Below are 23,273 nucleotides of genomic sequence, written 5' to 3' on the forward strand. Positions count from 1 at the left end.
TGATGTTGATTAATAGATTAGAAGCAGTGGGGAAAAAGTGCCACTTACGGGTCATTGGACTTTGGTATCAGAGTTCCAAGCTCTTTAATTCTGTAGTTGATGTTGTATCTCCGCCTTCTTTCGACTGTTGAAACAGAAAATAACAATAATTGCTATATATGTTACACACGTGTGCGCTATATACACACACACACTCACAAACACACGCATGTATGATTTACATATAAAGCATCTTACTCAGATTGTGATTGTCTTTCTTTTGTCTCTCTTTTGCTAAGACTCTGGTGTCTTGTTCTGTTGAGAAAGAGAGAAGAGAAAAGAAGAAGAAGGCATTTAGAAAAAAAAGTACAAATTCAGCATTTTTGAAAAAAATATATAAATAAATATAAATTGCACTGATGGTAGGTGGCAAATGACTTAATGTTAAAGTCACTATGTTTGCTATATACCTATTGCTCATCACTCATAACATCACTTCTGTGCCCTCTTCTAAAACACCCTCACTGACAATTAACTCGGCTTCACAAAGGAAAAGTGCTCCATCCCACTTGCATTCTTCCAAATTATGTAATTGGAGTCTGTGATTAGATTTCTGGATTCGTTTCTGCTGATTCGATAGGAACGTTTAAGCTGTGTGTAACCGCTCTGTGTCCTGCAGCACACTTATGTGAAAAAGATAGTAAGTGACTTCTTTTCCTCATCGGAGTGGAGAGATCTTGAGGCATCCTCAACATTTCCTAAATCAATTAGCTTTAGTTGATGCATGACATTCACAGTGGGGGCGAAGTCTCTTTCAAGGAGCTCTTTGTGCAATATGTACGACACAAGAGATACGTCCCATCATATTCAGTTAACTGAAGCATTGAAAATGAGAAATGTGTGGAGTAAAAGAGGAAGTTGAACAGTGTGCACTTTGAGTGGCTGTAATCAAGCAAGAAGACACTGACATGAATTATGCCTGTGTGTTTTTCTTTGAAATTCATCCTTGTTGTGTTTAAAGCACTGGTCATGGACTCACAAATGTTCGACTAGGAGTATCCATGTTTGTGGCTGTGTGCATCTGTATACAGCTTTGAAATGATTAGAGATATTCAGGGGCCTTAAAGCGACAATTGATCCACGCAATTGCAGTTTTTTTCTGCAGCTGTGCTCCGTACCTGTGACTTCCATTTTAACAGAGAGCTTTGGGGGGCATGAGGGGGGTGTCAGTCCACCATGAGAGGCAGTCATACCTTGGTCACTGCCATAGACTTCCAGCATACTACTGTTCAGGGCCACCTTTGAATTAAACAGGAAGAAAAGAGGATGAGATAGGATTAGGTTTCTTTGTCATTTATATTTCTATTAGAATATAATAGTATTTGTATATGATTTACAGAACAGATCTGATTTCTCTCTCTCTCCCTCTCTCTCTCTCTCTCTCTCTCTCTCATCCACTCTCTAATGCCACATTTTCAGCTTAGGTCATTTACAGTAGCACGTAAATGTATAGTACATATGTGAGGACAAACACAGACACTTTTGTATAGCATCGAATCTCAGAAGCCCCTGCCACTTTCTGACATTATATAAGAGCTGGACCTGTCTGATCACATACGTTACCAGTTTTGACATTTTTTACATGCAATATTGACAGATGTGCTGTGTGAGAGAAAACGCCATCTGTCAGGGCTTGTCTCCTGCTGCATCTGCTCAACACGCTTCAAATACAGCTGAGTACAATCAACACACTTCTCATTTACACTCTATGTGGATTACATGCTGAAGGACTAAAAAAAGATGGCACATAATCAGTATTAGATGAAGAGCTCAGAAGATACGGTGTTCGACTGTTGTTTGACTGGTGAATGCGTGTATGCCATTATCTCAGTAAAGGAAAATCATGCTTATCAAAAATGAAAGATTGCTACAGTCCCTCGGCTCCTGGCCTTGTAATCGCTTCAATCCTTTCCCATCTGTGTTTGCAGATATTTGGATACATGAAGCGACATGACGCGTCGCACTGTATGACTAATTAAAATCAATTGATCCGTTTAAGCATGGTATCATTTCTGAACAAGCCCACTGGGAGTCGAAGCATTAGCCCAATCCAATGCCTCACTACGTTACTGAGACATAATCTGTCATCTCTTTTTCTCTTTCTCTCTCTCTCTCTCTCTCTCTCTCTCTCTCATACCATGTACCCTCATATCATTCCCTCTGTAAAACTGGACTCCTCTCCATCGCTGTCTTTTTGTTTGTGGTAGAATGCAACGTGACAGTTTCCCTTTCAGTGACGCATTCCTCTGTGGTGAGTTCAGGTGTCATTATAATCACCGCTCAAGCAGTTCTTTGTCCAGGCTAAGCATCAGCAAAATGCAGCAGAAATTTTTTGCCCAGTCAAAGAAACATAGGGAACGCTTGTATCCCTAGATGCCTGTGTGTGCATTTTTATATTCCTTAGCTAAATTGCACTTCTTTAGACGAACATGAACTTTTTCCACATTTGCATGTATATGCATTTCTCTCTTTGTTAGTTCATCCCATTACTCACTTTCTCCCTTCTGCACCTTAATTTTGACCCTAAAGTGCCTGTGAGAGTCCTCGCAGAAAGGAAGGGACTATTCACTGCACTCATTACAGCTCATTTTCTGCATACCACTCAGTTCCCTGATTGTATTAGGTGTCTAATCTATATTGTTACACAGCAAAGAATGCAGTGCTGTTTAAGCCTTTTCCCCACACACATCGTGAACTTTGACTCTCAGTTGGACTTAATCTGACCTCACAAAAGACAAACTATTTTTTTCCCTTGAACACATCAAGAATCAACATTTTGGTTTAACTTTTGATCTTTCTAAAGAGATTTATCAAAGCAGACATGTCTAAAACCTCTGAAGATTTGTGTTGATGTAATTTAAGTGATTAGAGTCTTATAATTTCTTAATTCCTATTACAATACTTCATCTCAGACTTTGATAGCATTGGTAGAAATGGCAGTGGTTATACCGGATTTACAGATACAGGGTCGCTGACCACACACTGAAAGAATAAACCTAATTCATACTTACGTTATTTTGCATTATGATGCTAGGCTCCATACACTCCAGGCTCCCATCATTAAACCCCGATTCAAAGCCAATAAGATCATCAATATCATCCACTGGAAACTATAGAAAAACAATGATTACACTGTAGCACATTTGCCATGCTCAATTGTCCCTTTTTATCTTTATCTACAAAGGTTAATAGTCATTGAATCAATTTAGAGTAGAACAGCGTGATGGACAGTCCAATAACAAGCATTTCATCATCTCTACACAAAAAGACTGGAGTATCATGGAAATGTCTCTTATCAGATTAGTGAGGCCTTTTACTTTGGTATTGATCAGCGCAATGTTTGATGTGATTGATGAGCTGTGTGTGGGGAAGAGTGGGGGTTGGAGAACGATACTCACCTCAGTGTCATGGCTGTTGGCAAGGGTGAACAGGGTGACGGGGCTGCCCGGAGTGCTGTTGTCGCTTACAGGTGTCATATGGCCGTTGCGCATGATAGGCATCGTGCCCAGGGCCTGGCCCGGGTGTGGATGGGCCTGGCCAGCAAGCTTGGTTCCTAGAGTCAGGTACTGTTTGACCTGCTGGGCTTGGGCTTGGTGGAGATGGTACTTGGAGTTCTCCAGGTGGTTCTGAACCTGGGGATTGAAGTCATGGTCAGTACTACACATTATACATTCAGACATAAATTTTACATAAATAAAATGTTCATCATTTTATGAAAATGCACTATATGTCCTAATTTATTTAAACTAGTCAAAGGTTATAAAAGAACTAAGTTGTTGTTTATTTCTAAATTCAGATTTAACTTTTAACAACATTTGACAATCTGTAATAAAATGCTAGGCTATAGATGGCGATCTGCTCCCTCCAACCGGATAGCTGAGGCCACTTCTGAAGATGAATCTCATAGCCATACCTGACCTTCAGCCACCAGATACCTTAAAAATTCAAAATCACAAGGCAAAAAACAAGTCCTTACACTGGCAACTTGGGCTCCGTCTCGCATCATGTAGTAGCTACAATCAGATAAATGTGGCATTCTCAGAACCCGCTTGTCTTCTGAAGCTCTGTCAAGGAACTCTAGTAGGATCCCAGGATAACGTTATCTGCTGTGCAGCTATGTTGTGACTGTCCCCTCCTGTCCAGGACTCTTTATAAACCAACTGGGTGTAGTAAAAGACCTAATTAACAGGGAGGCTGGCTTGCCCTTTTATGGCCTAGTGTGATAATCACCTCAAACAGAGAGCCATCAGAATACTGATCTGGTTGGTTTGATCACAGTGGGATGCCTGCATTTTGCCTATATCACCAATTCAAGAGGACCGCCCTATTCTGTTTGTGTGACATAGCCTCTCCTCAAGCTGCCACCCTAACCCTTTCCCACGTCTGCTTCAGGGGGCTCGAAAACAAATGCTGCTTGTTGTGTGTGGTTTCTCAATAACTCCAGGGCTCATCTTAGGCACAGCGCTCTGAGGACTATTGTTCTCTGTCAGCTCTCAAAAACTAACTGTCAAGAACTGGACCCTTATCTTATTTTAGTCCATAACACATCATAAAACTATATATAGCATGGACCTATTCACTTTTTGGGAGACCAAATTGACCCTGTTTTGTCTTTGTGCTGTCTGAGTTCACAAAGGGCCAGCTGTGAAGTTACCCCATGGCGGCTGAGGGTATTTCTAGAACATCCAAAAATAACTTTTATTGCCATGTGGCTAAAAATAAACTCAGTGAATGTCAAGCTTATTTTGACTGAACTTCTGAAAAATATTATTTTTTAGAATTTTAACTTTGTAATGTATTTCATTTTATTCTAAATGACTTTATAAACATAATTATTTCTATGGTAATAATGTTCTATGGTAATACTGTCCATTTCATCCAAAACTACTGAAATTAGATTCTGTGATAGATATTTTTACTATTTTCTGGACATCCATCTAGTTGAAATGACCCGATGATGATGATGTTCAGGATGCCAGAGGTTTTGGAGGAGTAAAGTCTTTTTTTATTGGTAGACCTCCATATTATCAGTTTTTGTCTGGATTGTATTCCGAATTCCATATTAACTGTGCAACAGTACATAAAAATTGGTTAAGAGGGAAATGCACAGCTGTAGCTTCATAACTTGATTTTGTTTATTTAATTCAGTCAGATAAGGAATGCTGCACTGGCTGTTCACAGAGCAAATCTGATAGGACAGCAAGAACACACACACACACTTTCACCAGAGTAATAGTAATAATATGCTCTTAAAATCATCTCTCATTTTCTCTTTAGGTTTAGAAAACTGCAAGTCATGTTTGCACTCTATAGTTTATTTATATGGTATTTACATGCTACTACCTTGGAATCTAAGCACTTATAAGTTCTCCTGCATCCAAAATATAGTTTGACTTGCTAAAGTCAATCCAGCAGTTTGTTCTTTAACATACTACCATTCAATTCCATGAGAAGGAAGAATCACTAAAGAGTGACAGACGGAAATAAATGAGACTCTGCATTACCTTATTGATTTGTGGCTACTAGAAATGTTAGTCCTTACATCAGGCTTCCAGACAGGCACTGACTGTGAACTGGAAGTGGGAATTTAATCTATATTATGGCACAGACGTTGCACAACTGTGTTTCAGTATTAGCCAAGTTCTTGTTTCACTTCACCTCAGGTTATGAAACATTGGGGTGGATGATTATCAACTGTAGAAATTATGGACAAATACCCTAACGCCCACAGGTCTTCAAATAAACTTCTCTCATTCTGACTACTGTTACAATGCTACAATATACCGTACAGCTAAATTTACATGATTTGTATGCCATTAATTATACAGTTAGTACTGTTTTTCCTACATTGTCTGTAAGCTACATTGGCCTCAATATGCAGAGTCATTGCACCACAAAGTTTTCTATAGGGAAGAGAAAGTAAAGTGGGAGCCAAGATTTTTCTTAGGTGCATGTTTCTCATGCCTTTATTATTATTATTATTATTATTATTATTATTATTATTATTATTATTATTATTATAAGGCTACCAGTCTTTTAAGTGAAATCACATATCACATTAAAGGCTAAATATGAAATCCATGAATCCTACATTCCTGTAAAATGGTGGATTGCATATTGAAGAAAAATGTTATTCATAAATATCAAGTGAATTCAGTAATTACTTCTCATTCTTAATACATATAAACTGCCACAGTTGAGGAAATGTCACATTCAGTGTGTTTTTTGTTCTGTATTTTATAATCAGGTGAACTCATACAGCTTCTTCAAAACCATAAAAATTCTTCAAAATCTTTGTAGCCTGTTAGTTCCTCATTTCTAACACACACACACACACACACACACACACACACACAGGTACAGAACCAATAAACATTTCTTACCGAGATGCACGCTTTAACGACCCAACAAAGCAAACAGCACACACCTCACTTTCTGTCTGTCTTTCTATCTGTCTTTCTGTCTCTCTGTTTGTATCTGCAGCTACCTACCGGCAACAGCTGGACCTCAGTGAGGGAGATGACTTTGACTACACAATGGTGGCTCATGGCTTCAGCAGCAGTAATGTTCAGCAACACAACCTCTGTCTTTATCTCACAATCCCAGTGTCCATAAACTGAAACTTCACAGAATAAGGAGTTGATGTGAGTCAGCTTGCTGGTTGTGCAGTCATGCATGGAAAGAAGGATGAGTATTTGTGTGTGTGTTATTTTCCTGAACAGTATATGTTAAAAGCCAAGTCAGGGAAGGAAGACATGACACATCAGCATTCTCAGTACCCAGGCTTCCTCTGCAAGGTTTTTCTCCACCACTAGCTATTAGCCAAACGCCTGACAGAGGCAAAAAATGGCTTCGATGGCTAAAAGCAGAGGAACAAGGGATGAACGGGTTGGGAAGTGGAGGGGGTTGTTGTGTTCTAGGATCTTTCCTTTCTGCCTGTACACATTTTCTTACTCAGCACATTCCAGGCACAGGTTATCTCCCTGACACACACCTCTGTAAAGAAAGCACACGCATGCACTATATACAACATCACACATACACGCAGGCAAAAAAATCATTTTAAGGAGGATTTCCTGGCACACATATTCCTTCACTAGAGGTCACACACTGCATGAATCTATAAATCAGAGGATCTGGACACTGAACATGGAAGAGGGAGGGTTTGAGTTTGTATCTGAGTTGACAGTAATATCAATTCCAGTTAGTTAAAATCATTTTAAAGGGGATTTCCTGGCACACATATTACTTCACTAGAGGGCAAAGACTGCATGATTATGTAAATCAGAGGCTCTGGATACTGAACATGGAAGAGGGAGGGTTTGAGTTTGTATCAGAGTTTACAGTAATATCAATTCCAGTTAGTTTGACAGTATTTCAGTGTCATTGTTGACACTTTTGCACAGCACTGGAATCACACATGATCACAGTTACGCTATGCTGTATTTTAATCAGTGAGTCAGGCTGAATTTGTTCAGTGCACAGCTGATGAGGCTTGGGTGATAATCAGAGCCATGTAAAGGCAGTAATTTCTTACAGTCAACAGTGTGACGGACGACATAGGTGTGATTACAGTTCAAATAGCAGATACAGCGTTGTAAAGTGTAATCTATCCACATCATTCAGATGCCGTTTCATTTGTATTATTATCTGCTGCTGCAATGAAATAATTGCTTTTTTTAGTTTTTGAAAAAAATCTAAAATAGGCTTTGAAAATGAGCACGCACAGTACTGTACTCTGTGTGTGTGTGTTTGTGTGTGTGTGTGTGTGTGTGTGTGTGTGTGTGTGTGTTTGTAGATGTTTAGCCCTGCTAAAAGTACTAGTTAGCCAATTTCTCCCTCTCTCTCTCTTGTCCCAGCATGACAGCTCACCTTTGTTAGTCCCGCACACAGCGTGCATAAAACATGAGCTACTTCCTGTAAAAGTTGGTCTGCTTCTAAGACAAGACTTCAAAGTCTGGCTCACACATCTGAGGTCTGTTTTATCCAAGTAGAAAAGGAATGCATAATAGCAGGTGCACTTTAATGATTTTATATATAAATTAAATATTACAGCATTTTTTTACTTTATTATGAGATGGCTGGTCCATTCTCTCTGTCACATTTAACAACAAAGAGTAAGGTACATATATCAAATGCATATCTAAACATATATATAATGATAATAAGATATGATAAGAACATAGGAATTAAATGTCCAGGTCTTTTTCAGATTATAAGAGCAGGACTAATGAACATTAGATACATATTGTGTTGTTTAAATAGCTTCATTTTCTGCAAAAGAGGTTTGTACACATGGATAGAAATGGGCATTCAGTCCAGCCAGACTTTTCTGAAATTATACAGTTAGGACTAATGTGATTTTTGCCCTAAATCAATTAAACTGTGCCCGTTTCATAGGCAACAAGGCAAGTCGTTCATACAGTAGGCACACCTTAGAGCAATGCCTGTCTTCTTTCACAGCTGCAAAGCCAGATCTAATTTTGGCTTTAGGGCATGCATGCCGATGATCAGATAAGGACATAATCAAGACACACAAGGATCCAAGAAAAAAAATTCAAGAAAAGGAAGGTCACAGCACGTCCCAGTTTTTGTATATAATAGATGCAACTCTATAAATTACCTTGGAAAATTGCCAAAAAGCACTGAAGCACCTCAACACTGCTGCAAATACAGCAACTAAAAGGCATCACTCAGACATGCAGATTCAGCATTAGGGTTTTGCATGTGCCCATTTATCTCCCACTTCCCTATTTTTGTCATTCAGATTTTAGTTGTACTTATATATTTAAAAGTCTGCACGATTTGTCTATAGTGTATTGTATAATGAAGAAAAGCCTTCACCAGTTTGTCTGAAATGATCATATCTGGCCATTTATTTGGTGTGGAATTTTGTTTATAAAATTATATCTTTTTCATATATCAATTGATTCATATATATATATATTAAAATGAAGCATTTTTCAGTTTGTTTAACCTCCCAAAGCAGAGCATTTATAAATTTCAGTGAAAAAACACAGTGAAGTTCCAATAAAAGCAATAGAAAGAGAAACTGTAGAAACAGAAGAGCAGAAGCCCTTTAGTAACCTAGCACACATGGGAAACCAGAATACAATAAACCATAGTCTAAGAATGTCTTTTATTTAAAGGTATAAAAATGGTATTATTATTATTATTATTATTATTATTATTATTATTATTATTATTATTATTATTATTATCACATTACTCGTTCAGTTGGCTGTGCTGGTATTTGAACTCACTACCATTAGTTCAGCAGTCCAATGAACCACCAGTGCACGTATCTGATGGACATTAATTGATTTGGACTTAACATTCACACACAGACAGCATGGTGAGCTCCAGGTCTGAGCTCTTGTCACTGTCTGTGATTTTTCTTCAGGTTTTCCAGTTTTCTTCCACCTCCCAAAAACATATTTATGCTAAATTTCCCTAGATATTCGTGCATGGTGGCCCACAGTGGATACCCAGTGTTCACCAGGACACACACCAGACCTAACTCTACACACACGAACGAATGAATGAATGAATGAATGAATGAATGACTGAATGAATGAATGAATTTCTTCAGAATCCTGTTTAAAACCTACCCAGCATTTATTAAAGATTGTGTATTTTTTGAACAACATTAATTATACTTTTGTACTAGGTGGACAACAATCACACACATACAGTACTCACTCTCACCCTGATTGTAAATTGCCCTGCATTTTCCTAGCTCACTCTACCTGTGTGCCCCAAAGACGTCACTTTAAACAGCAGTCCCAATGTGTGTGATGATCCCAAACCCATAAGGAAGAACGTCACATTGAAGTTTGGTGTCCTGTTATGTGTAATCTACATCATAAGATCTCAGTGTCAGCCAGGATTCTTGCTGTTTCTCTATTCTGATGCTCCCCTGATGGTCCCACCAAATTTTACAAAGTGACCAAACTGTCATATGACTTCCCCTCACTCATCGGGTCCACAAACGGGACTCAGCGCCTGCAGTGCAAAGGCTTATGGGTAAGCTGTTCATTTAAAAGGAGCACTTTATCTGGGCTTAGTCAAACCACTGGCTTTGAACAACAAAACGGATTGCTACGGTCTGTGCTTCTTACACTAATGTGGAGAGATTTAGTACGGTCAATAAGAATATGAATGCCAGGGCTCAGCACAGGAAGAAGTTGAGATGGTTTTCAGCTTTTATGGCATTTTTGACTAGATTGTTTGCTTAAAAGTTTTCATTTTGAGTAGCATGAGTAGATGCATTCACTCCGAAAATACCGCAAAAAACTGATTAACATTCAGGTGAAAATTAGTATAGCTTATATATAAATCTGTAATTATATTCAAAAGCCTGATTAAATTTTTTTAATGTTTATTTTTTTTTGTTGTTGTTGTTTTTTCTAAATATCACGAAAGATTAAATAAGAGGAACAAATTAGACCATAGAATTTATACTGCCCTGTTGTGTGAAGTGTATACATTAGTAGATGTTTGGGACATCAGTGTGAAAAGGAGTTGGAAGGCTGTTAATATCATCTGGATGGATCTCAACAAAGTCAGAAGCCAACTGAAATTCTGTGGACTATGATTTTCAAAAAACACACCCAAGACAATATTAGTACAGGTTTTTCCCTTATTTAAGTTTCTCTGTCAATCCTGGTAGTTCCTTTCATCTTTGTTCAGGAGTAAAGTAATCTATGTGTACTGTAAAGTTTTTCAAGTGCATTTATGGGATAAATTTCTGTTCAGAAGTTTAGGCTGGACATCTAATTGTTACAGCTGTAATTTAATTGGAGGAAATTAACAAATGAAATAATGCAGTAGTCACTTAATGAGAACTAAGCAGAAAATTAAATCAACTTTGACCTTACCCGAACTACTAATACACAGTTTGGGTTAGAACAAAGAACTGATTGTGCTGTAGCTGTTCAAGGCTGGTGCGTGTGTGTGTGTGTGTGTGTGTCCTACTCTGAGGCCATGCTGTTAAGAGTTCCGTAACTAAGTGTGGAACAAAAGCTTTTGGTTATGCTTGTGACACTGCATGTACAGTGAACTTAAATCTCTACACACTGACACACACAACAGTGATGTGTTTATGCAAAGCTCTGCACTAATATCCTTGTCTTTCATTTTCAGTTACTTCTGGAGTTCTTCTTCTTAAACATCAAACTTTGACCCATTCTCAACTTGCTATTGTCTATTTTTCTAAGTTTTATTTAAAAAAAATAAATGACTGAAACCGAGATACGGGACACATCATTGCAGAAGATTTTCCCTAATGTGAAATTACAATGTATAACAATTACAGTAAGTGAAAAGCAGAAACTTTTAGTAAAAAAAAAAGTAAAAGTCTTGCAATATCTTTGTTACTTAATTGTTAATTCTTTTTGGCTAATAGTTACATCTTGACAATATTTTCTCATTTTTTTTGTAAAAAACATTTCAGAAACATCCAACTGAATGTTTTACAACCATATTATTGTGCAATAATTACACCATATGAAATGATGTTTCTTATGCAATAATCAGGCTTTCACTGAAAAATCAAATGTACTGTTGATTAATGTACGGTCCTGTGTGCTGTCCACTTGTTACGTGTTGTGGCTATGGAATGTTGGCTGTTTACAACTACACATAGGAGCTTTGGAGACACAATTTCCTTTTGCTATGTATATCCTGTTGCCTGCATTAATGACAATAAAGTTCACTTTGACTTGGACTTGGACTTTTATAGAGCATCTCCTGTGCACAGCCAGCTTCAGGACACAAGACATTTCGGGCCTCATTGACCTTTTTTTTGATTAAGTTGTTCCTTTGTTGATTTGGATATTTGCTTGTGTCAAAAAGGTACAATTCCGTTTCATCTAACAGTTGCTAGCAGACACCTGAAGGTTTTACACTAAATTTTCCACCTTGATCAAAGACCCAAAGCTGCCCTAAAGCATGATGTTACCCACCACTATGCTGCACCATGGGTATGGTGTTCTTTTTTTTTTTTTATCTTTTTTCAATTATGGGATTATTATATCTTTTGGAATTGGTCTCATCATACAACAACATTTTTATCACATAGTTTGAAGCGATTTAGTTGAGTTTGGATGTTTTTGGTAAGACAAAGGGCTTCATTCTATTCACAAAAGAGATTCTTGTCACATGCATAGAGTAAACATTTGTCAGATATTTCAAAAACTTGTCAGATATCCTGCAGCTACCTTAGTGCTAATGCAGGTCTCTTGGCAGCCTTCCTGGTAAGTTTTGGTCTTTTTGACATTTTGGCAGGATTTCTAGTTCTTGGTGATGTCACTATGATGCTTCATTTTATCTATTTGTTGATGATGCCTTCATGATTCATCAAATGTTTTGGACATTTTTAATATTCTCTAGTGATTAAAGCCTATCAACTGGTGAGATACCAGCAATTAAATAAAAGGTGAAGAAAATCCTACAGATACAGCTGATCTTTAATTTGATCTTTATTATAACGGAAATTTGAAAGTTTCAATGTGGCTTCTTTTTCTAAATTGATTGACCGACTGAGACTGAGTTTTATTTTATAGGTGAGCTGTTCCGGGCATTCTGTTTACCTGCTCATAACTGTCACACTGGAAATTTTCTCTGATTTTATAAAGCACTACTGTCATGTCCAAAGACTCAGACATGGCAGGTATAAAACCCACTGCATATAGTTCCTATGCTTTAAATATGGTCAGATGAAATACAGTATATGCAAGTGTTCCATGAATTTATGTTGAGATGAGCTTTCTCCAGTTTTTCTCTTTTTTGTTTTTTTTTGCTTTTTCTTTTTTTTTTTGAAATTCATCCATATGTCAGGATCCCAGCATTTCTATAATGATTTCTCACTCACTCTTTCACCAGCATGCACTGCTAAGTCAATCAGCTGTAGGAAACCCCACATTCCTGGAAGACTATCTCTAAAGTTTACTCGGAGCTTTGCTCCTGTGTGAGGATAACATGGCATGACACCTCTCTTTTCATCCCCACAGGATGCCCCTCATACACAAAGCCAAACTTCAGACAAACTTCAGACTATTAGTTAAACATGACTCCCAGGTTTGGAAAATTTCTGAAGTGAGATCAAGGTTGGATTGTGAGGACAGCCTGTCTGCTAAATCTCAGCCTCATCGTGTGTGATAAGCTTTATCGCTCAGATTCCAGCAATTGAATTAAGCATGTTGAGGTGGAATTGCATGAATGAGCATGGCTAATTGCATGTGATGCAGTGGACAAGGTCCTGAATTGTGGGCATTGAAATCAGAGTCATTTGCAAGCTTTCCCTGAGCATGAAGGAGGTGATTGACTGATAGCGTCCCCAGGGAGGAAATTTACCATAAACACAAATCCATACACAATGTTATTTATGCACAAACACATTCTCTTTTATAAGAAAGAAACCTGATTCATCCATAACTGTGTTGTACAGTATGCGCCTCTCACGTCACAATAGAACTGATGTAATCTAACAGTCTAGTAACTTTCAGCATTTAGAACAGGGTAAACGTTAAAGATTAATGTTCTCCCTTTTGTTTTTTTTTATTCATTTTTTTGTACTGTTTAAAGTGTGTAAGTGAAGTCTTTAAATAGAGAAGTCTTGCAGATTTCATCAGATGTAAAAAGAACCCAATTCTTTAACTGTTTAGTGAGGTTTGTTCCGTGTAAAACATAATCCTAAACACAATAATAGTTAGCTCCTTAGATGCATTCCTTTTTCAAGTAAGTGTTCGAATGACATTCATTATTTTTGCCATCAAATATTTTCATTTCATATTTTCATATTGTTTCATTTATGTTGCCTGTCGCATTGTGAGTGAATTACAGATTTGACAAAACGGATTATTATCAAATTACTATTATTAGTACATCTAAAATCTTTCTTAATCGTATATATCAAATAGTAATATTAAAATCATTGTAGATTAACATTGCTATTAACATAAATATTTTAATTTCAAGTTTCTCTGTGGCGATGACTCAAGGAGTTCTTGCAGTTTACCCTATAGATTCTTGCCACAATATACCATGAGGCACTTTGTTAGAACGGAAATCAATATATATTTGATATATATCAATATATCAATATAAGACCAGGCAGACTTACCTGGCTATACCAGCTATATTCCAGCATGATGATGAGACAGGTTAACCTGTTAATAAGTGACAACCTCAAGCTTTTCTCTGGGACCGAAATATCGCTCACAGCTTTTCCCTTTTCTCCTGTTGGCACGTCTGTGGCTATCAGTCAACCATCAGGACTACACACACACAACACTCATTCTTGCACACATATACAGCCTGGTTAGAGTTTTGCACTGCTCAGCTTACGATCTGTTGATAATGAACCTGAACCCATTATTTTGAGTCAATGAATTGAAAGAAATAGGGCGAGGAATGAAAACCACAGGGCCAATTACTGGCATTCTTTGATGTACAACTCGCTTTCTCTCAACCCAACTACTCTGCGCCTTTTGTCTTTATCCTCTCTGTTATTCATTAATTATTCTGCTTGGGGTCAGAGGTGAGTTACCTAATTGTGCAAATGGTTTAACTTTGAGGATAGTTCGGATTCTCCTAATACTAGTGCTCTCTCTTGCTGTGCTCAGCCACCTTGCGTTATGGCAATTAATCCAACTCTTTTGATTTCCCAACATTGCTTTCTTTCTTCTTCATTCTGCTTATTTTGCTCTTCCTTTATACTTCATAATCTCCCCAGTGCAGGGTAATGTTGGGGTGCACGGTAATGTTTGATTGAGGGGGTTGACGTTTATAAGAGTGGAGCTGACATGCCGAGCAGTATTAAGATGTTGGGTGTCATTTCTTGGTGAAATGACATAGGACTGTACTATCAGTCTTATTGATGAAGTAATTATTGATTAATATCAGCTTTAAAAAACAGCTTGTTGCAGGGTTCTGAAATAACATGTAGCTGACTGGATTGCCTATTTATACCAAAGGGAAATTGTGATACTAATGATGACAAGCTAATGATCCAGGTCTGGTTCATGGTGGATCCCAGAGATTATTCCAGGAACACAGGAGATTTTTAAGAGCTGAGTGATTTCAAATCTACTGATATGAACATACAACCTTCTGGTTGCAAAAGCCGCAAGTTTAGAAAGTTGCTATTTTATGGGTTTCACTCTAATACCTAGTGAACCAGGTGAATAAGTGAAAACCAGGTGAATAAGTGAATAATAATCTGGGAGGGGCCTCCAGGTGGTCCAGCAGCAGGATCCCGCGCTCTCAATGCTGTGGCCCGGGTTTGATTCCCGAGCAAGGCGCTAACCCAGCCACTGAAGAGTTAACTGTCAGTGTCAGTTCCAAAGCCCAGATAAAATAGGACGGTTTTATCAGGAAGGTCATCCGGCATAAAACCTGAGCCAAATCTAATACATGGACGACGTGATTTGCTGTGGCGACCCATATAGGGAGCAGCCGAATAAAAAAGTGAATAATAATCAGGGGGTTTAAGGGGTTAAAATATTTCTTTCAATTACCACAATAAAAAGATTTCACCAGGTTCAAGACATTTTGGGAAGGGTCCCTACTTTTGTTACTTTGTAGTCATTGCACAAAGAAATCAATGAATAGCATGTATTTAACCTCATTCAGGTGTTTCTATGCAGTTGACCTCTTTTTCAGTATCTGGTATTGTTACTGTCCCTGACACCTTTTTCCCAGGACACAAGACTCAGCACCACAGGGCATTTTCACAGTGTGAGCCAGTAATATGTGTGCAATCAGTAACACATCAACCTAATTATAGCGGTAAAACCCAATTCCTTCACACTGGGATACTTCCCTTGATATGTTTGTGTGTGTTTGTTTCAATTAACACTTATATTTGCTAAAGTGCAAAGGTTTGTAGAGCCTTCAGACAAATTGAATAAGACAAAGAAATTTAATTTAAACGAACATATTTAGTGTGTTTAGTGTGTTAGATTTCTGGATAAAGATTTAAGGATTATGATTAACTCAATAATTACTTATTATGTGAATTGGAATCTCTTTAAATTGGTAGGGAATTAGACACTTTATGGAGCAGCCAGATAGTTTAAAGAATAACAAAAAATTTTTCCTTCATAGTAGCAATCACTTGTTAGTCAAATGAATGAATCATTCTCGATATTAGTATATTCACAAGAATAGCCTTCACCACAAAAGGTTCTTTTCTGTAAAGATCAGCTGTTTCAAGGAATTGTGTCAGAGCACTGTCTAGACCAAAGGTGCTGGCTGATGGGGATAGAAAGGTCTTTAGTGATGCTTTGAATCAGGCTTTATTCCTGTCTAGACACAAACCCGGGGCCAAAGGTTAGACAGGAGGATAAAAATTTGGATGGAAATATATAAGCATGCAAAATATGTGTTTGTGTGTTTTGCGAACGAGGGGTTGGAAACCAGTAAAACATGGTTTTAAAGCCTCTCTTTCAAAATCTCTGGCTAGTTCACCCCCTCAGGAACCCTTGGACATAGAGATGCCCTTGTCTCCCTACTAAAACTCCACATATTCCATGCATTGAGCCTTTTTCTTTTTGAATCCTATTAGTGGCTGAACTTGGTTAAACTGAAAAAGACTGCCGACTTCACTCAATTAGAGCTAATAGGATTATAGGGCTGGTATGGGCCGGGAGGTTTAAATAGGGTTGGAATTTTGGCAGACACCTGCTACATGTACTGCATTAATCTCATAAAGGAGAGTATGTAGGCTCATTAGCGAGACCCACCAATGCCAGGGTGGAGAGAGCAGAGCAAGAGCTTGTTGGTTACACCAGGGTAAAGCTGCTGATGCTGTGAGGTCCACTGGGTTCAAGATGTGGTGAAACATCTTACTCCCCATGTGGCACAATGCCAATCACAGTCCATTTAGTTTCTATTAAATGGGCCTTAATCTCCAGCTAGACACACTGGTTTTCTGCCTGTTTGCACTCAACCTCAACCAAAAAGCAATTATTTATGTTTCACTTGATGGGAGTACTGTGCAAAAGTCTTACCCTACATTACAGCTACCAAATAACAAAGTGTTAAGCAGCCATTCATTCCCAAACTGTAACCATAATTTCAGCTAATGGAAATTTGCTATGAATTGATGAAGTAACAAATTAAAACAACTGGCTCAAAGGATTTCTCAGACCAGTTCTATGATACATATGGTCCAATATTTTTTAACAAAAGCATGGAAGAAACTCTGGCAAACAGTTGTGTTGACTTACATAATGTATCATATCCTGAGGAAAATTGGAGCTAGAAAAAAGAGTAGCAGAGATTATTGGTGCTTCTGGTAAATGTACGTTGCTGGTACAGTTAGCTTGCTTTGCTAATAATGCAAGAAATATATAATAAACCAAACAACCACATTTTCACACTAATAAGTGCGTTATTCAATTTGTGTTTGACAGTTCAGAATGAGTTTCTCTGTCTTCTCTGGATGTGCTACTAACCATTTATGGCCATAGTGGTAAGATTATTTAAAATTGTGTGTTAAATTCTTCCTTGATCTGTGGAAAGACAGGGTGATACAGGGCAGGTCAGGCCCTACTCCACAGTGCACATAGTGCTCAGCACATAAAGGGACTCAGATTTAATCCTATTAGAGGGAAGTAACCCTTATAGATCAAAGATTGGGACAACAAGCACTAAAGAGTAGGGTATTGCCTTACTAATAAAGCACCAGAAACATCCCAATCTGTCAAGGTCATCTTCAGACATCTTGGTGAGATATTTTTTGAAACACTCAAAAGGTGGTATCTGATAAAAGAGGTGCTGTATCTTTCTCTTTCTGTTTGTAAATGATTCTTCTTGATACTATAACTTTTTGTTTAAATGACCTCCAACCCCTGTAGCTATATGGCATAACATATTGTCACCATAATGCTAATAGAACTGTGTTATGTTTCGATGTGCATTAACACTACTTTTACAACTGCACAGTTGTATTATTTACTCTGACTGGAAATTAGGAATTGATTAATTTTTTTGTAACAGTAGCTTGGGCAGTAGTTCCAAATGTAATTCAAATGACAGTTCTATGTTAATTCACTTGTTTTAATATGATCTTTATCTTTCTGTAGCATCAGCACATTCACATAGATTTTAAACAGTGGTATTATTTGACAGCGAAAAATTAATAATTATTTATTATTAATTAAAAGAGTCTCAATTATCAGTGCTTTGTAACAGTTTCTGGTTTCTCTGTAACTATTTGTCTTATAAACTTAAAAACTAAAAATGAGAGATAACATAAAGTTGATATAACGTAACTGATAACTAAATTGTCTTGCAGATGTTCTGTAACATTAAAACTATCCATCACTCATTCGTTCATAAACTACACACTGCCATTGTTGGCAAACTGCTGTGGTATAAAAGGAATAACACAAGTCAGCACCTGCTATATGTTATAGGTTGAACAAAAAAATATTCAGCACTGGGGTGGCAAAAGGGATATTTTTTATCCTGTCATGGATAATTTTCCCACGATAGTATGCCCAAATGTTTTTTTCCTTGTTCTGCTCTCCTAACTAGCAGCCCAGTATGCCACAGCATGACATAGCTAGTCACACTTGGCCCTTTGCCAGGAGGGATGTGTGGTCTGCAATCACTCAGGCAGCCATGAGGAGTCCTTCTCTTTGTACCCCCTGTCCTTTCCCTCTCTACTACACATCTCTCCACTTGCCCCGACCCAACATCAGCCTCACAGCAGGGCCGACTTGTTCATACATGGCTATGGATCTGTCTTTGTCTGTTTCCATGTGTCTGTGTGCACACGTGTGTGTGCTTTCACACAACTACCTTGGGAGTTTAACATTTTCCTGAAAGACAACTTTCTCTTCCTACTGTACACACTGGTTTTGCTGCACTCTCATTCACATCTACACACACACACACACACACCCACACACACAAACTATCTCTCTCTCTCTCTCTCTCTCTCTCTCTCTCTCTCTCTCTCTCTCTCATACAGACTTTAAACATGAAAGACTTCCTCTGGAACATACCAAACTCAGGCCTTTGATGTCCAAGTCAGCCCACCTCAACACCCTGTTTCCCTCTTGACCAACAAAACTGACTGCTACTTTTTTCCTCCTTCTCAGAAGACTAAAGCTCTTTTTTTTCTACCCTCGAAAATTCAGAAGGAAAAACTTCATTTTCTTATCTCAGATGGAAGTTAAAAGCAAAGACCACAGAACAAACACCATGTTAATTTACCCTAGATCTACATGTGCGCTAATGTTGGAAATGACCACACACATACACATAATACAAAATAGCATGATTATACTGACCCGATCTGTCAGCGCTTAGCAGGGACTTACAGCTAAAACAATGCTGCCACAAAATCCTCTGGGTAAGAATTTCTGAAAAATGTCTCCAAAAACACAAAGAGCCATTTGGGTGGTTTCTGCATCAGTTTGCGGATATCTGCATTCATCTGTAATCACATTATGGGCTTAAATACCAGAGTAGCAGGCAAAAAAAGGTTCAGCTTTCACAGTCTTTTGCATGTTCCTATGTGAAAGGTCACAACTATACACACATACATGGATGAAGCATCCATTCTTGCATTTCTAATACTGCTGCCCAACCTTGAGTATGTATAAGATTTCATGCCAAAAATGTCTCATTCATAAGAATATGAAGTGATATAACAATTATCTAGTTGTAAATATGAAGACATTAATTCCTTTTCACGTGTAGCATTGTTAAATTTTTATATTAAAGTATAGAACATTAAAAACAAGACATTTATACGGTAAAAAAAATTATAAATTATGTGGAAATATGAAACAACTGTAAGAATATAAAATGGATTTTCCAGAGAGGAAGTAGTAAGAGGAAGTCTAATGTTTTTTCAAATGAAATCTTTCAATCATACTTACAAACTTTTTTCTCTCTTAAATTCACAATTGTTATTTCACACTTTTACTCATTTACCCATTTACATTTGCATATACTCACAACCATATTTTCACACTTTTGCATACACTCACAACCATATTTGACAAGTGTATACCCCCCACTTGAATTTACACGCTCATTTGCTCATTTACTAACAATTTCTGTTCTCTGTTCATTTTCTTTACCTTTATTACCATAACCATATAAAGAATTATTGTCTATATTTTATGCTGCACCTCTGTAAGCACCTGATTATTCCAATTTTTGTAAACTGGCAAAAAAAAAACAAAAAAAAACCCATTAAGAATAGAGTTAGTTATATGGGTTTATTTAGAAGATTTGTTATGAATGCCAATGCCATGTGCCATGTTTGTTCTGACATGACATTGTAATGAAACAGTTATAACAATGTGTTATTAGGCTCAGAATTATACGCTTAGATATTTATGATAGATAGGTTATTAATGTAGGTTATAAACTTTCAGGTTACAATGTTTTTGTCTTAAATATCATAAAATGTCAAGACAATGAAATAAAAGATATAACACAAATTTTTTTCCTAAAGTAACTATATATAAGATTTCTATGAATACTGATCCCAGGACATCAGTATGTTAAAAATCCCTTTACAATTTACAAATTTTTTTTACAGAAGTTATGAGGAAAGTTACAAAAAAATCTTTCACTTGACTCAGGTATTAATATTAACAACAGCATTGATGAAAGCAATCTTTATATCTGTCACTATAAACTCACATATTGTTTGTAGGTTTATGTTTGTAGGTTCAAATGTGATACAGGGATGTAACAGCTGGATGCTAGCTGGATGCTAACTGATGCCAAATTAATTTAGAATTTTGTATGTTTGACTGAACGTATCTAACAGGAGGAAAATGAAGGAGGTTAAATGTACCTTCCAGGTGGAGTGGGGCTGGCTCCAGGATGGAGGTTGAACATGGTGGTAGTCGCCATGCTGTAAGGTGGAAGGGTAGCTATATGACGAATGCCATGGGCCAGAATCCCACTGCTCACTTACATCACTCCTTATAAGAGAAACAGGCACACTGGGGTAGCCCTGGAACATTCTGGAAGTCTGGATCTCTAAAACCTGGACAAAAACAAGACCACAAAGTTACTATGTTATATGCACAATGTTATTTGTAAGTGAAGTAAATAAAAGACAATGTGGTACAAATAAACTCTTTTTTTAAACTGTCACACAGAATCACTTGATATCTAAAACAATTCAGAGGATAATTTTAGCACCAGGCCAGCACTCATGCTTACTCCTAGTCCAATGTTACCTCCTATTTTTACCATTTAAGCCTTTCAGTATGGAGTGATAAAGAAGCTAAAAAAGTACGCATGCAATGAACTAATTCTGTAATTTGTAAGATTTGATTTGAGGTATGCACTGGGACCTCAGTAGAACCTGACAAAGCAGGCAAGCAAGTTTTTTCTTTGTTGTGGACTGTCAGGAATAAAGAGCTTACAGGACAATAAAAGGACATGTTCATATAGAAAGCTTGTTCACGCTGTGATGCAGTTACTGCTTTCATTCATATATCAGCAGTAAGTGCTTTATTATGGTCAGGAATGTTTAGAATATGACCAACTAAATTCAACTAAATTAGTCAGACAATATGGCAGGCAGTACCAATGAGAAGCAGAAGAAGAAGAAGAAGAAGAAGAAGAAGAAGAAGAAGAAGAAGAAGAAGAAGAAGAAGAAGAAATTTGGACTTTTAACATGAGTGAATGGGATTGGTCAAGAGTGTCTGTGAGAGCAGGTGGGATTGGTCAAGAGAAGGAGCTAGCATGATTGGTCACATGGGAGAGCAGGCAGAATTGATCAAACTTTCTGGGATTCAAAAACTCTAGTTTTTCTCTAGGAAAAACTCTAGGATTTGTCCCATTGGAACATCTTAAGTACCACTCAGTTCAACACTAATGACTGCAGTGTCTTGTCAGGATGTACAGTATTTTGTTGCCGGAAAATGTTAGAAATCTTTCCAGGCCTCTTTATGTGAGAGTTGCGTGACTGGCCTTGCTTCATCTTTGGCATAACCGAAATGCGTCTTTGTAGTGTTCGTATAATCCAGCCCACTTGTTGAGAATGAAGAAGGCTAATGAACATAAGTGGGACAAAGGAGCGACAGAGAACTCCTAGGCGATTAGACAGTATGCCAGCGGTCTCTTCTCATGAAAAAGCCAGACCACAGTGAACCAGAACATCACATCCTCTCCAAATCCCACAGGTCTTGATAACTGAATGTGTGAGGTAATCCAATGCTTTTGCTATAACTCACTGGCTATTTTATGACCTGTTAATTATACAGCACTTGTTTGAACAACAGAGACTATATTCTGGGTCATGTAGCATCCATCGTCTCATATATGGATGTATAACCAGTTGCAGACAAGCAATCATGTAAATATGGAGTTCTGTAGCTCTGAGCTGCAGCTGCTTTTTCTTCATCATTATAATGTCTCTCTATTATGAGAGCAATTTGGTAGTGAGGCAGTTTTATCCAATCTGAAGAGCCAGACCTTGAGCTCTAGTGCCTGGGAAAGATCAGAATGGAGTAAAGAGAGAGGAGAGAAATCCTTAATAGGCTGACAAGAAGCTGTCCAAAGATGATGCTCACATCTGCCACTACCTCATGCATGAGATAATTGGCAGATTCGCATTTTCTCTCCTCACCTTGCTACATCAGTGCAATCACTGTTAATTTTTTTGCCTTGTCCATCCTATCTTTTTTGTTCCCTGTCACCAGCATTGCTGATTGCTGGTGCTGTGTAATTGCTGAATCTAGACTCTGGTCAAATTTGATGATGAGTGCTTCTACATTCCTAGGAACAGTGTCTGCTTCAGCCAGTGCTGTTTGAGACAATCGTCCCTGTCTGCACTTGGCTTGAGCCAGTGTTGGCTACTATTTCTGTGGAAGATTTTTTATAAACCAGAGACTCTGTATTCCTCATAAACAATGGAGGCATTTTGTATGAGTAATCAATTAACAAGGCCTCTCTCTTGACAAGATAACAACACTAAACATAGATTTTTTACACTGCCACCTATTCTGTATTATTCAGCATTTGTTGGCTGATGCAAAGGTCAAAAATGTTAAGCTATTTACTGTACAATGAGATGAAAGCTTATATTTGCACTTTGTTTTAAAACTTTCCCTTCATTGTGTGAGAGCAGTGCTTTTATTTGCTTGACAACATATTCGTCTATAAATTTATAGTCAGTAACAGTTTGTATACTGGTCATGGTTATGGACATTCCAACACTTAGTGATCTTAGAGTCAAGCAA

At 37.7% G+C, this 23,273-nt stretch overlaps 1 protein-coding gene across 6 annotated transcripts in view; it reads right to left on the reverse strand.

The window, feature by feature from the left end:
* tfec (transcription factor EC) overlaps positions 1 to 23,273 on the reverse strand; it is a 31,470-nt gene that overhangs the window by 2,490 nt on the left and 5,707 nt on the right. The window contains exons 2-7 of one of the 6 annotated variants that reach the window (XM_060889793.1): positions 20,873 to 21,067; positions 3,438 to 3,671; positions 3,051 to 3,149; positions 1,158 to 1,278; positions 238 to 294; positions 49 to 124 (exon numbers count right to left, since the gene is read on the reverse strand). In XM_060889793.1, the coding sequence (XP_060745776.1) occupies positions 49 to 124; positions 238 to 294; positions 1,158 to 1,278; positions 3,051 to 3,149; positions 3,438 to 3,671; positions 20,873 to 21,043 (758 nt within the window). In that variant the 5' untranslated portion in view covers positions 21,044 to 21,067. Of the gene's footprint in view, positions 1 to 48; positions 125 to 237; positions 295 to 1,157; positions 1,279 to 3,050; positions 3,150 to 3,437; positions 3,672 to 4,015; positions 4,819 to 6,530; positions 6,740 to 20,872; positions 21,068 to 23,273 lie in introns of those variants that run through there. The other 5 variants (XM_060889795.1, XM_060889792.1, XM_060889794.1 and 2 more) reach the window with 5 other exon arrangements.

This window comes from Tachysurus vachellii, chromosome 16 (genome assembly GCF_030014155.1).
Source record: "Tachysurus vachellii isolate PV-2020 chromosome 16, HZAU_Pvac_v1, whole genome shotgun sequence".
Taxonomy (NCBI): Eukaryota; Metazoa; Chordata; class Actinopteri; order Siluriformes; family Bagridae; genus Tachysurus; species Tachysurus vachellii.